General features: G+C 30.4%; 2 protein-coding genes across 2 annotated transcripts; both read right to left on the reverse strand.

Moving 5' to 3' along the window:
• Window positions 1-760: 760 nt before the first annotated feature.
• TRIADDRAFT_31334 (uncharacterized protein) lies at window positions 761-949 on the reverse strand (the record flags this gene model as incomplete). The annotated part of the gene is made up of 1 exon (XM_002116737.1): window positions 761-949. A coding segment is annotated over one exon (189 nt), but the record flags the coding sequence as incomplete, so codon positions are not given.
• A 9,765-nt stretch (window positions 950-10,714) lies between these two features.
• Window positions 10,715-13,170, reverse strand: TRIADDRAFT_60748 (uncharacterized protein; the record flags this gene model as incomplete). The annotated part of the gene is made up of 3 exons (XM_002116738.1): window positions 10,715-10,899; window positions 11,476-11,664; window positions 13,167-13,170. 3 exons carry the CDS (start codon window positions 13,168-13,170, stop codon window positions 10,715-10,717), a joined length of 378 nt encoding a protein of 125 aa, XP_002116774.1.
• Between the last annotated feature and the right edge of the window lie 3,973 nt (window positions 13,171-17,143).

Here is a 17,143-nt window from a genome sequence, read left to right on the forward strand (position 1 = left end):
TGAGACCAATGCATCATTTTTAAATTTATTCGTCTCTTAGATTAGACAAGCAAAGAAATAATACTGATGCTTACATGCTCAGTCTTGGTATTACAGTATAACATTGCATACTCGAACGCTAAGTTATAGCATCAAATTTAACGTCGCCCGAAGCGAAGCGTATTAACAAAGTTTGCAGAAAGACAGATTGATAGACTACAATCAAATCTTAAATTAGCCACAGATTATTAGAATAGATTACGGTATTTCATTCCTCTGTCGCAATTATCAAATAATGACTGCAGGACGAGTAACTTTAAATCGACCAACATAGAGAACTCGCTATATCTCACACTTGATGAACAATACACAGTATAAGAAGAAAAATGTAGGAAGAATAAATTCAATTCCTGTAGAAACATGGGCTGTACTAGCCACAAGTGACTGAGTAACCACCTTAAGTGTTAATATATAAGGATTAAAATGGTAAAAATATAAGAAATGAATGCAATACAACAGCAAGGATAACTTAGTACAGGCTACGCTTTCGCATACGTATTAGATAATTGAATACTGTTTGTAAAATAATATTTTATGGCAACCAGGAAGACTAGCCGTGATACAGCGGACCGGACAGTAGTCAAAATGTTTATCGATGCTTGATTCTACACTAGCCCATCAATCCTGTAGTTGAACGTTTAAAGATACCGTAGGCCGCATCTTATAGCCTTCCTATATGAATCCTATGATGTAAAGTACCCGTTCGCAATATCAGTAATTCTTAATGATGTGGTTGACTTTTTCGCCATTTTGTACGTCGGTTCTGGAACCAAACCTTAACTTGATTTTCAGTCATCCCCAGCACGAAAGCTAAGCGTGATCGTTCTGGTCCCACCACGTACCTAGTTTTTTGAAAAACGTTTTCCAAGGCCAGTATTTGCCTACCCGAAAATGTAGGTCGGGAATGTTTATCTGACGAATCAGGAGAGGAGTTGCTACGTATTTCATTTCCGGTACCTACTAAAAATGCAATATTATATTAGTATACTCAGCAAGCCAAGAACCTTCACATTACGCGTAAAAGAGAAGAACTGTAGAATTATTCATTATCGTATACTCCAAATGGATTATGACTGATTCATCACCGTTTGCATTGTCTATTTTTAGCTAAGTGCATATAATTTTTAAGTGACCTGTCTTAATCAATCATGTTATGCCGTTGATGGCCTCTCGATACTGCTAATCATGGCATAAAATGACCAATGATACCGACCGATATTATAGCGAGGCACGGTAAAAAAGACATCATTTTCTTAAAATGTTGGGAAAGTTGATGTATGTCTGTGGCGCACCTGCCGGCATGGGGACGATTTTTATCGCAGACACTTCTTTACTGGTTTATGGTTTACTTGACCGACCGTAGAAATACGAATATGTTTCATTATGTACTGAATGACTGAGTACCATAAAAGTTTGAATCCTTAAGGCGACCAATTCTAAGCTTTCAATACGATGTTTGTGTGGCTACCGCTACTAAAACTATTCTATCTAATTACTGACCATAAAAGTGCCCATCAGTATTTTAATGTAGGTCTTTATACTAGTAAATCTATTACAGGCAACAATCCTAATTTTTTATAACAAATTTCGCGTAATAGGGACTAAGGATACTCTCTTTTTAGTTAATCAAGATACTAATAGCTTAAGCAAGTTCATATAGCAGTTGTGGATAACTTGACCATGACACTAGGTTCGAAATTTATATCTTATCGTTTTACTTCTAATTTAGGTCAACAACATCAATAGATACACCCAATATTCCTACCATATTGTATGTAGGTAAGGTATCTACTAGTTTATATGGGTTCAATTTCAATCTGAGAATAACCAGGAAATTTTACTGTTGCTAAAGCAACTACCTTCTATTAGGCTTTGATCGAACGTCAAACTAAAGTTGATTCACTTAATTGAATTGTCAATTTTTTAATATGTTTAATGAAAATAAAGTTGTACCAATAGGGTGCGAATCGATTTCGTATAGTTACCAGAGGACATAGAAACTATTTTTATAAAGGCGTCATGATCGGATGATCTATGGATTTATCCATTAATTATTGTATTAGAAATAAAAGCTATCAATTTATTGAAGCGAAAGAAAAATGATTTCTTATTTATTACAGCTTAACGAATTTCAGGTATACGTACTACTATTCTGGTAGTATCAACTGAATACTTTCAATCATGATTCTTGATTTATGCACGAGACCGTAGATCAGCTTATCACTTCTCAAGACCTTAATTAATTTTTTAAGTTAAGTTTTTCGATCATAGAAGATGGCTTCGTAGCCAACCAATTTTACTCTGTAATTGGTGCTATATTTCACCTTCATTATAGTTTCCAAAATGGAATAATGGCATCAAACAAAACAAGAAAAATGACGGTGCAGTTTTGAAAGTCATTTTCTAGGTTTACTATTCTATCTGATATTTCATTCAATGGAACAAAAATTAGCTGATTGAATTAACAAAATATTCAAAAAAATGTCTACCTACCTAAAGTAGACTGTTGAGATGGCAGCCAGTAATTAACATTTCGATGTTTACTTGTCGTGTAGATATCGTTTAATGCCACTGGATCACAGTTGGAATCGATAGAATTAGGAGAAATTTCATCGCGATCATAGTGATGACACAGATTAGAGTTACTATTATATAAGTAGTTATTATTGCAGCTGTTCGATTTACTACCACTGTTGCTACTAGTACAAGTAGTATTTATGTTCTGATTCAAGAAAGATTTATCATATCGGGTAAAATGCGATGATGGTAGAGCTAAGTCATAGGGTGGGATTAAGAAATGATTACTGACATCATTGCTGTATGAGTATGGAACGATGGAATTGGATGCAGCTGCCATAATTAAATTATTATTATAACGCGAATAAGATGATGGAGTAGTAAGCATTTTTTTAATAGTGAAACGGTAAAGCTTCGGAAAAACCCTTCTAAACAAAGAAAAATACGAAATAGATGATACCACAAGTTAACTTTGCGCCGTTGGCTTTCTCACTGCCAATGTTATCAAAATCGTTCTGAAAAGTTCGAGAAGATGACTATTTATAACGTCGCCAGGGCCAAAACGTTAACTTATTACTGTAATAGTACGATTATGTTAAGAGCATTTATAGAAGATTGAAAGGAAAACGATGACTTAATCAATAAATTCATCATTTCCTGAATACCTAATGATATGAGTCCCTTTTGATTGTCAATTTTGGATTAATAATTCAATAATCGAGTTTACGTTGATAAATATTTGAACACTTTTTCCCGGCAACATTGGACTAAGAGGAGGAGACAATCATTTGTTCAACTTTTGCTTCATTAGTTTACACATAGAGAGAAATAATGCAATTTACAACATACAATTTGAACTATTATGTAATATTAGTAATTTATGGATAAGATCAACATAATCCATAAGATAATGGATCAATATCAAAATGATAATCATCATCATTATCATTACGCAACAACTACAACCAGTGCTAAATTAAGAAGAAGAGAAAATAATGGAAATAGTACAATAGCTAAAAGTCTGAAATCAAAGAGGAGGAAACTGCTCTTAGGTTTCCAATTGCAAAACAATTGTACGCCTGAATTAGTTATAACGAGAACTAGAGTACGCTAATGTTGACATCATGATCATTAGATTCGAGATAAGCTACATTAGAAGACTGATAATGTCATGATTGATGTCGACAAGTAATTTATCAGTTAGAATTCAATAATATTATATCATATCATGGGTGAAAACGACAAGTAGGCAAATTTAGGGATTAGGTTTACATAGCCATTAGGGCAAACGGTACCAATGATGAATGATTTTAGCCCAGTACTGTACAATGTGAAATAAGTATTTGTTATCAAAATATCATTATGGATAATTGGATACATTTGATCAAGTAGTATTTCTCTAAGTTTAAATGTATACGCTAGTTTGTTTTTTTTAATAATAAACATTCTTAAAGACAACTAAAGCCAGTTGATTAAAATTTAGATCATGACAGCCTTCATTCACAAGTCAAGTTATTATCGGGTAGTATTAATAGAAAAAAATGAATCATTTTACTTTAATTTATGCTTATTGTTATATTCATGATCATCAATAAATATATCATTCTATTATATACTATTAGTTTAATGAATAGTTTATCAATTGTTATGTGTTCTCATAACTCCCATGTACATTTTATAAATGAATATAATGGATCTAATGTTGCACTACCCTGATGTGATGCAGTAGACTAAAGTAGTAAATAATATCTTAGCAGCCGCTTATAGACCTTTTTCGCCTTTGCAGTACTGAAGAGTCTAATTACTGGCAATCATTTGATTAACAAAGTTGAGAAAACACTTAATTTTAGATAGATTTTTCTCTTCGATTGTATCTCTATTAGTTATTTTCAACCGTAAGAAACAATAAGAAATTCAACACGGTAGTAATTAACGACTAAGTCAACACGGTCCCCTAAATATCTTCCAGAAAAGATTAGATTGAGATATAACTTATTTAAAGATGCATGACAAACTATGTCTATATGGTATATTATATATATTGGCATATATGCAACTGTTAGAAATAGATTTCGTTGAACTACTGTAACTGGGAATCTTCCCAATAGAATACAAATTATGAAAATATTCCTATTTCTTCAGCATTGTTCAATTGCCACGTATTATAATATCTTCAGTAGTAAAATTTTTAGTCGCTGACTGATAAGCTATCGAAAGCCTTTGGTATTCTTAAATATCAAAAATGCTAAAAAATATATAAAATTAAAATAGCGGTGTTACTGTTAGGTATTATATGCAATTACTCGAAATTATTAATAATAGATGATGATATCTATTTAATATTGTTATCTCTGATGCTGTCAAATTCGTGTACACAGTACAGGTGGGGCAATTGAAGTCATTCCAATAATTATATTATTGGTATTACAATTCATTTGCTGAAGACAACCGCTCACAGTATCTCATCTTAAGGAGATTCAGCAATTCTCTGTAATCAATAGCAATTATAATATAACACCAAATACATCTACAGCCATTATCGTACCAACTGTTTTAATTTGTTTAATTGCGATAATATAAGAATAGGCAAATTGAATGACTTTTTTTCATTACTCGCTACAAGAAATAAAAGATGAATCATTTTAAGCATAATACGTTTATACTTTAATTGCAAAGAAAATCCTAAATTCTAAACCATAAATCACTTATATTACCGTACCAAATTCTGAAAATCGATAGCCATATAATGCCGTAAACCTTATCAGTTCACACCATTAATCTAGAATTCTAATCTAAAAGAAGGGCTTTGGGAGCTTATAAGTTGATATAGTAAGAGGTAGAAAATCAAGCGTTAATTTCGCACGCAATGACCGTTAGTTTCGGTCTACAATTTGCGAACACACTAGAAATAAGTTTAAAAGCTAAATCTTGCCAATTACTTCATCATGTTTATCCATTCTGGCCACCTTATGGCAATCTGTATACTCTGTTTAGAAAGCAATATTCTCTACCGATTGATTAAGGCATAATTTTCCATAGGATAATTTAAATTTGGTAACGGCACACAAAAACTAAATGCTGCTACAATTCTAGTAATTAATTCCTGACCTATGAAACATCTAGAGTGAAGAATAATTCGATTGTTACATGTTGTAATCTCATTATGCTTTATGCTAGCATTATTTTCAAAATTTGATATATCATAGCATAACATAAGCGCTTTAAGCTAATCTATGATCAGAGATCTTCAGTACTAATGAAAATACATTCCTAGTATCCTTTTAAGCGGTTTTTTCAACTTAGATGACCATCATACGTTCGGTATATCATGGCAGATCATGATGCTCCTGCTATTGAATTAATGTAATTACAACCCATTTTTTTAAATTAAGTTTCATTCTATAATTTAACTTTACATCATAAAATCCTTGATAAGTACGTAAATTTTCTCAGTTACTGCTGAATAGAATATTTAATAATGTTAATTTTAAAATTAATGCATCCGTTTAATCCTGTCTTAATTTATAATAATTACAAGATCGACTACCACAAGCCAAACTGGCGGAATATGTATTATTATATTGTTGAAAGCCAACTAATGGAACCATTTGAACGAATCTTAATGCTCACCAGCCGTCTATTATAATACATTTCCCCACTTTAAATTAAATAGAATAAACAACTAGGACAATTAAGTTTATTGTAAAATGGCTTTATTGCGCAATGTCAATTAATTTCAATCGTTTAATAATCTATTTCTTGAAGGACTTCATTAGAATAGTTAATGTATACGACATTTTAAAGTGGCTCGTAAACATTTTTATTGGTGCACTGAATATAAGTAGTTGTTAGAATACTTATCAATTATTTTCAAAAGCCGATATCAGATCATTGTAATCTTAGTAGATATTGCAAATTACAACAGACATCAAAATACGCGAAAAGTTTAAATTAACAAAAATATTGGCTTATTTTGATAAAGTAGCTGACACTGGCGATAATTTTTTTAGGCTAGTTATTCAAATTTTAATACTGCTAAATCTTAAGTTATGATTTCATCTAAAGTAGCTTTTTATTTATCTGCAAAAAAGATTTAGTGTAAAAATGTAGTCTACCTGCTACCTGAAAAGAATAACTTAAACTTGCTTGAATTAAAGATAGGACCGATTAAATATTTTAATAGTCATGCAAAAAATAATTTCATCTCCAAATTAACACTATTTCAAAGGAAAAATTGTATTAATTCTGTCATATGAATCTTATATTATCACTATAATTTAGGTAATAACAAAACTATCTTACAAACATTCTGCTCACAAATATCTAAATTATGATATTAAATACAGAATGCATATTAATTGAGAATATCGGTTACAGATTGAGTTGCAACCTGAATTTAAATTTAATAAAAGATATGAAAAAACGCATAAGTACACTTATGAGGTTTCATAGGTTTGAAAGTGTTACACGAAGATTATCCTGTCTCTTAATTTTGACTACATGAAAGTTAATAGAATTAACTACCGGAAAATTTCGTTTAAAGAATCACAAATATGACCGTCTGTCAATCATTATGTACTTTATTGGAATATAAAGAATCGAAAAGGTTAACCATTCCATTATTATTTATTGCCATATTGAAATGGGTATAGTAGAATACACTTACATAATGATAATGATGTACTATACCTGAAAATACTATAAGTTTCGAGAAAAAAGCTCTGCAAGCAAAATTCCCATTAACAATTTAACGTTAGCTGCTCTTGAATATTTAAGGTATAAAGTCATTTACTGCAATTTCTGGGCTCCTTACTCTTAGCTTGTGAGATGCAGTAGCTTGCTTGCTTAGAATATTGATATAAGTTAGAATATTAATGTTTCCACAAGTCCGTTGAAAACATCGTAAACTGGTAAGAAAATTCTAAGTAAATCGATTAGAAATCATTTTTACGATACAGAGACTATTCTGTCTACCAGAACTCCAACATGACTGAATATTTTAAGACATATACTAATTTTTATCTATTATGTACTAAAATCTCGACAAAAACATATATTAGAGGCGTAAAATTTCGTAAAAGTGAATCATTACGGCCATGAAAGAGATCTATCTCATCTATGTATCGTTGACAGTCGAATCAATTTTCAATATATATTTAGATATATTGCATAACGTACTGGTATACAAAGTCCGAATTATATTTTTATATTCTGATACTGTAAAAGACCTGCTTAAAGTTTCACAGCACGAAATATGAACCTTGAAAAACATTTATTTATATATTATACCATTTATAATTATCAGTTCTATAGCAATCGTTTTTGGGAAAGAAAACTTTAACGTGTCATCAGATGTGTTACAAGCGCACTAAAGGGAAGCATTGCCGTAATTAACCGGATTTTACCGTAACAATGTTATTTTCTATCGGTAACAATGCGGTAGTCGTAGTAAATTTCAGTCTAATATATATCTACGCTTGTGCTATATGATGAAAATTTATCATAATGTGGGCTACAGCTGCTAATTATAATCTTTATTTCTCATAGTAAAATGTAACGTAATAACAGATTTGGTGAAATTTTCATTTTCTTTAATTGTATTCACAAATTTAATTTAATTAGCATAAGAAATATTCTTTATTAATTAGTTTAGTATTAACTGTAATTTACTAGTGACAAAATATAAGATCGTAAGTGTTACGATTATTCAATTCGTTAGGCTACTAGTATTCCTGCGGTTATTAAATGCTTTATTATGTGAGGAAGTAAACTTGTGATAAAACTTAATATAAATGTTTAAACGAAATCAATTCTTAAGGCGTAGTTATAACAATATTATAATAAACTGATAAAAATATTTTCAAAGTATAGAGTTGTCACAAAACAGTTTTGCAACAAGATAACGCAATATACGATCAATAAGTCAATTCCTTGAACCACGTATCAAGGAACGATATCTGCACTATCACAAACACTTTTGCTCTACTAGCAGACTACACAAAGACTTAAACGCCTCGTATTTTACGTTAAACACTAAGTTAGACAATTCTTCTTTATTTCACGATATACTGCATTTATATACTATTCCTCAATAGTTCACGAGTCATAGTTAATACAATTAACATTAGAATCATTTACTGAATTAGATATTAATTTTAGCTACTGCTCCCTTAATGCAGACAACAGTATTTACGAACATAGACATGTAATGAAAGTAAATTACAATCACAATGATTCGAACTGTAAGCAGATGATTTGCATTCCCTAACTATTATAATTTCAGTATGTGTATAAGTGTCACTGTCATAAAAAGTCAGTGCTATATTAAAATACAGTATATCCAAATTAGAAGTTAACTAAATAAGGATAGTCTAACAGAATTATCCTAACATAGTTATTTCTACTGTAATACAGTATTTAACACTGTAACAAGAGTACTAATAACTCCATATTGCTTGTTATGTTTTGATTGAGTGATATAGCTTAAGGAATTTGGTCGATTGTTATCCCTTATCATTCGGTGCATGTCCATAGAATTCTTAACAAGCTAATAGTATTATTGGAAATTCAACAAAATTCCCAGTCGATGTATATGATATTCCCTTACAATTGTAAAATCCCTGCAAGTACTAATCCAAGATAAACTGCAAAGAAATAATAACATTATAATACTCCCAAGCATACGCATAACGTAGTCGTATGGATAACTACCAAGGTAAACATTTACTTAAAGTAATTCTGGGCAAGGTTAATCAATGCAAACATTCTCTTTCCTAATTAAAATGACTAGATTCAATTCCTATCACTGTTTGATTCTTACCTATGAAGATACAAGCTACTTTTAATTTGTACTTTATATCCTTCATCGAACGCTAGCTATGGCACCAACTGTACAAATTTTACAATTAATTTTATACATAATTTCTATAAAAACAAAAATTATTTAAATACGAGCTAATTTTCCATATTTTATCCACAATTTATGCAATAATTTTCCAAAATCACCAGCGTTAGCACTATAAATAAGGAAGTCAGTCGAAACGATATACAATGAATTAATCGAAAGCGCGTAGAATCAAATTCCAATTTATTAACTTATTCTAGCTAAATTTTGAATATTTCATGGGAAATTGCTCAGTCTTCTTAGATAACGAAGTGAGAATATTAAGAATTAGAGGCAAAGAAAGTAAACAGCTATATAGTATCATTTAATATTACCTTATTGTATAGGAAAATTACATTAATGTACTAGCGACGAATAAATCCTACGGCAAATCGTGCCATTACTAGGTATTAAGCATCCTGGGTTTGATATTAGGATCAAGTAGGCTGGTTACGGAATGACTATTTCAAAAACACACGAAGTTGGTTTCCGAGTAATACAATCTATAACTTCAATATTATCATTTTAATTCTTGATAACTGCGTGCTTATAAAGTTTGTGTGGATAACATAACTTATGGTAAGATTTAAGTTTAATAAACGATCCACGATAATAATTTAGACATAATCTTAACAGTGAAGTTTAATTTCACAGCGATTTCTTTCAAATCCACATCGTTGTTAATATTATGTTACATGTTTGACAATTTCAACTTTTAGCCTCAACATTTACTAAATTTATCCTAAGAACAAGTATGTTACGGTATTACTTCATCCTAGAATTATAGGATTTTAGCAAGCATCACTCTAGCATAGTTAACGATCCATTTTATTCCGTAGATAAATTCATAGAAATGTCGTTTTCTATTTATAATAACAATAAATTTAACGTTCATAAAAGCTATTCGATAAGATATAATCCTAACTTATAACAGAATTTTAAACAAAAACGAGTCTATCGGCAGAAACGTAAATTATAGAATGCTTCAATATATATTCGTTGCTTCCATTTATTCTACTGTATCTCGTGGAATTTATAACCATTACTTTTTACAACGAAATCACATTTTAGATATAAGATTACTTTGTATAATTTAATAATATTCTATCCGCATTTGCAATATGAATATATTCATCTGGAAACGATAATAATTCTGTTCGTAGTATACTATACACAAACCACGGAAAATTCTTAAATCATTGACTACTCGGTTATAAATTTAAATGATACATTTGTCACATACAGTTAGATAAATCGAATAAGATACTGCTCTATTCAAATCTTGGTTACTGACGAGAATGGAGCTTGGCTAGTTTGCGTATTAAAAGTAGCATTGCTGCCTTCTTCTTCGCTAACAGTTATATTGGGATTATTTGAAGATGACGACGTGGACGAATCATAGTCGCCGAGAGCACTACTGCCGTTCAAATTATTTAAAGTTACCCTTTTCTCTTTGGCTCCTAAATAGAATGATAAATCGGTTGTATATGTGAGATAGACAAAATGTCTGATTATTCAGTACGTCTTTCATAAAAATCGATTGTTAATCTCTATTCTAAAGTAGTAAACCGTTCTCAACCGTCAGGATTAATAGTATTCTTCAACAGACATACAACACTAAGAAGCTGTGATTGCTTAAATAAAAGAAACTTTAAAGTGATAAAGATAATGATTTATTTGTATTAAACTGTATGTCATCGTTAGTAAAGTTCTTTCAATCTAACTGCTTATCATATAGACTAATATCTAAGTAATGCAAATAATTATCTCTTAAATAGCTCGAAACGATGATCTATTGTATATCTAGTCTAGATAAAAAGTACTTTACTACTTTGTAGCCCTTATTACTTAACCATTTAAGGCATGACAAGACGCTTTATGCTGCCAATGTAACAAACTACAATGCTCTGATAACTTACGGACTGCTAACAAATGGATCACTATCAAAAATTTTGATTAGCTATTCTTATAAGTCAGTATAGATTGCTATTATCATTAATATGTGGTTGAATATGTCAACCGGTAATTTTACTCACGTTTATTTTGAAACCATGTGCTAACTTGTTTGCTAGATACATTAATTTTACTAGCAATAGCGATACCCCTTTTGCCAGGACAATATGGATTGAGCGTGAATTCATGGCCTAAAGCATTCAGTTGATCAGGCGTAAAACTAATCCGACGCAGCTTGGAGCCATAACGGCGCCGACCTGACCTTCTTTTTCCTACATGAGAATGATGTAAAATAATGCCTAATATTAATATTGTCTTCTTTCTTAGTAAATGTTGCAATGTCTAGAGCCAAGGCTAGAAATCAACGCAATGTAGATCTTTCAAGAAAAAATGTAAAACACATTGCACACTGAAGAATTAAGAACGTTCTTTATCAAAATCGCCCTTACTAGTAACTCAACTGCCGGAGAAAATTCTAGTTTGTATTAACTGAATAAAGATTGGTTGGAGGTCAAGATCAATCAGCTAAACAAATTTTAAAAGTGTGTCAAATCTTCATCGATAATACTTCAAGTCTTTTCCTTGTCATTTATAATACTGAACTTAAAACACTTTAATTGCATTATTCTGAGATTTTGAAAACTAATGATCATTGTAATCAATTTAATCAAACTGCATACATGTAACTATGCAGCGATAACGCATACAATTTAACAAAAAATAAGAGTAAACTACTAGCGTTTTGCAATTCAAACTAGAAAGGTGTTTCACTCAGTAAGGGAAAAAATTTAAGCATTCGATAAAACTTAATAATGGTTAACGGGAAATAATGGAGTTAGATAATGAACCTGAACTGTTTGTCTGTTCATATATCAAGGCCCCAAATCTATATTCATAAGGCTTTTATCTCGTAAAATGCCAGTGCATTGAACCAAATTTGTAAAACTTTAGTATGAATTCGGTAAATTAGTATTAACAGTTCAGGATAAATCTAATTTGCATACGTCAGACATTTTTCAAGTCAAATCAGAGCGCTCTCTAACTTTTTACCATACTAAACGTGTCAATCTCAATGACTAAAAAGATCTTCATACTATATACGTAGACGAGCAATCTTTCAATAATTTGGCAATGCCTAATCAATATATTTGCAATAGTTCAATTTTGTCATTTGAAATAATTGCATGATAATAACATCTGTAAACGTCTACCATCAGATATTTCTACAATCCATTCTACTATCCATATCGAATTATATTGTAACTGTACTGTTTGCATCCTATTTAACAAAACAATATCTATATTTAGCCTAAAGTAATACCACTTACTAGGAAGAAATTCAAGTTAATTTACAGGCAATAATGTTAACTTCAATCGACTCTAATGGAAATATATCAAAAATTGCTGACGTATCCCTACAGCCTATAGTAGTACATTACAAGACGTAATTGGTGAAATTGTTATGGAAGTTGTTGGAATATATCTGATCTATTTTATTGCAGTAATCCGTCAATGTTTTGATGTAAATACCAATGATCTAAATTATTTTTTTCGTTAGTGAAAAAATAAAGGCGAAAATTTAACTCAACCAAAGATAAAATCATGATAAAATGTGGGTTTGATATCGTTTTTAATAAGTAGAAGGTAATCTTGATGGACAGAATTTTCAGCGATACGAACGAAAAGTATGCTTGCGAATACATCGCTAAGCGTAATGTTGATTAAGACATTTTGTACTCTACAGGAAATAATCGTCTTATTGCATTCATCAGACCCATGTTACCCATCGGAGTAAATAAGCACATTAAAGTACTCTTTAAGGTACTCCATAAACAGCCAATTTAATAGGGTATTAAAACGGATCTTTCCTGTTTCTCTGTTATTTAATGATTATATCATATTCGTAAATCAAAACTTTTCAATCAATACATAGTGAAATATTGAGTAAACAACCTTATGCCAATATAATTGGATAGCTGAATTATACCAATATTTATGTCCTTATAAATATTTTCGACTTTTAAAGAGTGTATATTTATTAATAAGATTGGTCAGTAAAATTCAATAGACGGCTGTCAATAAGAGATAATTTAAAATTACTAATATTCTACCAACTATCACTCTGTGCAAACTTGTCTTAGATTTCAAATTTAGAAATGTCCTAGAGCTTGGTAATACCGTATCCCTAATTAAGGTAGCTCTATCTATTTATATATGCTTATCAGAATAGGCTTTAGTAACACGTCAGCATCGCTCTCACACTAATGGATTCTACCTTATATTTATAGTTGATGATTGTTCAATCCAAATAGATGAATTTTTTTATCCATTAATACTTCTGGATAATTCAATATTTTGATATATTATAGTTTATTATTTCAAAATGGATGTATATCCAATGCTATCTATGGCACAGATTTATACTAATACAAATATAGTCAATTTTCAACTTTCGGATAAAATAAAAATTAATGGCAAGTTGTTTAAGCTTAAAATGACTTTTTCTCTGGATTATTTTTCTTTGACACATACAATGATTTAGTCAACCCAACTTGCCTCCACTACTAACAGAAGGAAGAGTAGAAGAGTAGAAATTAGATTTTTCGGATTATCAAAGGGAGAAAAATTTTTGCAAAATGAACTAAAAACATGCTAGGATGTGATTTGAAAATGACCAAGGTCTTAATTTAGGGTAGTACAGCTAATTTCTATATCATTGCTGTATCAAATAGCATGGTCATAAAAAGAAACGTAAATAGCATCAAAATGCTGGGAAACTAAAACTCTATAGTTTTAAAGTTAGTAACAGTCAATTTCATCAATTATATTGATATTGCCCGATAATATTAAATTCTACTAACTTGACAATTAAAACTATCATTGCCAAGTCAGCAGCAATTAATAGTAACATCACGAATAGTCACTAAATAAAATTACCCATCATTGAATCTTCCCAATTTAATACATTAATTGTCATGTCATAATTAGGATATACTGAACAGGCAGCATGATTCCTTCATACTGTTTTGTTCAGAATAAACTACCTAATTACCTTAAACTACGATACTTTATTACAAAGCAAAGCAGTGAACTAATTTTATCAATTAATTATCTATAGTTGTTATCGCAGTACCAATTTTAAGAGCACCATTATTACTTCTCATTTGTAAATTATGTCTCTTACCAATCAAAGATTCACTATCATCTTTTCAAAAACCCAGTAATTTAAATTTTTGGTGAAAGTTATAAGCACTGTTCGTAATCTAGCATTGATTTGAAACCGTCTCTATTTTAAAATGAAATATTTTTTCGGATTCCAGTGATTCTAGAAGCTGTTAAGCTCCCAAATTCTCAACAAATAAAAATAAGCATTCCCTTCAATTATTTCATCTGTTATTTGATTAAATGCAATTGATTTTAGCGTCATTAGGAATGCACTACTAACTAGTCGAAATATTAATTTGCTGATTGAGATACAGTATCTTCTTGCAGATTGAATTGATTGTCAATTTGCTGATAGCATGATTGCGGTGGTTGTGGCTGCAGTTGGCTTAATTCGTTATGATTTAGCATTAAATTAGCCGGCGTATTAGTTGAAGGCGTCGAAATAGGCAAATGTGGTCGATAATAATAATAATAGAATGGCGACGATGGATATGATGGATAGTATTGCGATGGAAAGACGGGAGGGGGTACAGTGTTGGGATAATATGAATTAGGTTGTGGACAATGAACAATCGGAAAAACTAAGCGTTGATGTTGCAATGAACTATCGTCATCCATTTCAATTTAAGATTCGTATTCGATGATAAAGTAGCAAGAAGTATTAATACAACCAAAGGAATGATGCTCTAACGGAAAAAATTGTAGTCAGGTAAATTTTGTACTCGAGGCGTACGATAGGACTAACAACTACCTGGAACTGAAATTAATTTAGTAGAAGTAGCGATTATAAAGTAGAGTCAATTTGTTTTTATTACAATTTGTACGATTGCATCAAAAGATGAATAGTATGAAAATAATAATCAACAAGAATGGATAAAAATTTCTTTCTCTAAATGCTTTAAATAACAACAGTATAATAATCAACAGCCTTAGTATCCAATTAAGGTTGAATATTGTCTACAACGGTGCTTATATAGCTATGTATAAACAATTAAAATTCTAATTTACCTTATAAGCAAATACACATCTAAGTGACCCCTGCTGCTATCACATACGACCACCTAATTAAGAATAATTGAAAAAATTAAATATTCAATCAATGGAATTAGATCGAATGTAATTAGTTATGAAACTATAGTCTGAAAATTATAATTAGAATATAAGCAATTATTGGATATCATAAAAGATCAATGCATTATTATATTATTCTCACCTATATTGGATGATAATTAATGATTGCGATATGCTACAATTTATCGTCCATACCGGTACTTGTTATTTTTTTCTCACTACCAAAGTAATTCCGAGTTGCATCTTCGATATCAATCACAACCAATATGTCTATATATTGAATTGGGTTAAATTAAGATAATGGTGAATGGAAACATGTCGATAATTGAGTCAAAATAATAAATAATTTAGAATCAGCTAGATTAATTAGGAGTGAATATATCAAAAACATAAAACTAATGATAATCAATAATAGACTTAAAAATGCGGATGGAAGATATTAGTTATGAAGCAATTTTTATTTTTTCTCAATTTTCTTGATATTGAGTGGTTATGCCAAGCTCTTTCCTCCTCTAATCTGTAAATTTGAAATGCTATCAATTTAAGCTAGAAGAAATTTTTGCAGTGATATATAGCCAAATGATAATATAAAAGATGACTCAGTTATAAACCATTGCTGTTGTCTAATTTAATGTAAGAAAATTCAAATAAAAATGATATAGAATATATTCCTTTATTGCAAATAGGCTTCATACATTAATCCTTTTAGTCTGAATCAGTATCTGGTCTGTTGCCGTTATTGTTGACAACCATAAATTCTCACATTTGTCCTTCTAAAATATGCTTGGTTTACATAACAAATGAGAATGGATAGAAAATACCGTAATAGGAGCAATTCTTTAGAATTCTATAGCATCTCCCAAAATAAATTAACTGTTAATTTAGGACTTGAATATTCAATTCAAACGATAAGTTGAATGATGTAATTGATGACACAAATCCTATTTCTATTATCCAATTATTTGCAATTACTTCTGATATAATACTAATTTAGATTAATGTCATTCTATGTTGTGTATTAATCTAGCCGTCAGTACACCTTATTTTAGCAGTGGTGACTTATTTTTATTTGGCGTAGTCATTGATGTCATCATGGATATGAACAACATGAGCGAGTTTTTTTATCGAAGGTTGCCACTATGCTAAATCAATTAGTAAAGTATATTGTTGAAGATAAAGGTTTGGTACTTTAATGGGGATAATTTTAGATTATCTCAATTTATCCTCGAAATAACAAATACATATTTAATTTCTCTATTATTTTTCAATGAGTCATACGATATTCGATAGCGCTTACAATCACCTAATTAATCCAATTTATGTAATCCTTCCAATATCTACAAATTAAATATATCAAATCACATTCTATTAGTTTTTAATTCGATTCTAATGTGAACGACGTTGACATTTCTCATTGACGTTTCAAATATTAAGGACAATATTTTAATGAACTCGTACTAAAGTAAAACACTTTTTAAAAAGATGATAGCAACTAAAAATGACATTTTAGGAAAT

The sequence above is a fragment of the Trichoplax adhaerens genome, genomic scaffold (assembly GCF_000150275.1).
Source record: "Trichoplax adhaerens TRIADscaffold_17 genomic scaffold, whole genome shotgun sequence".
Taxonomy (NCBI): Eukaryota; Metazoa; Placozoa; class Uniplacotomia; order Trichoplacea; family Trichoplacidae; genus Trichoplax; species Trichoplax adhaerens.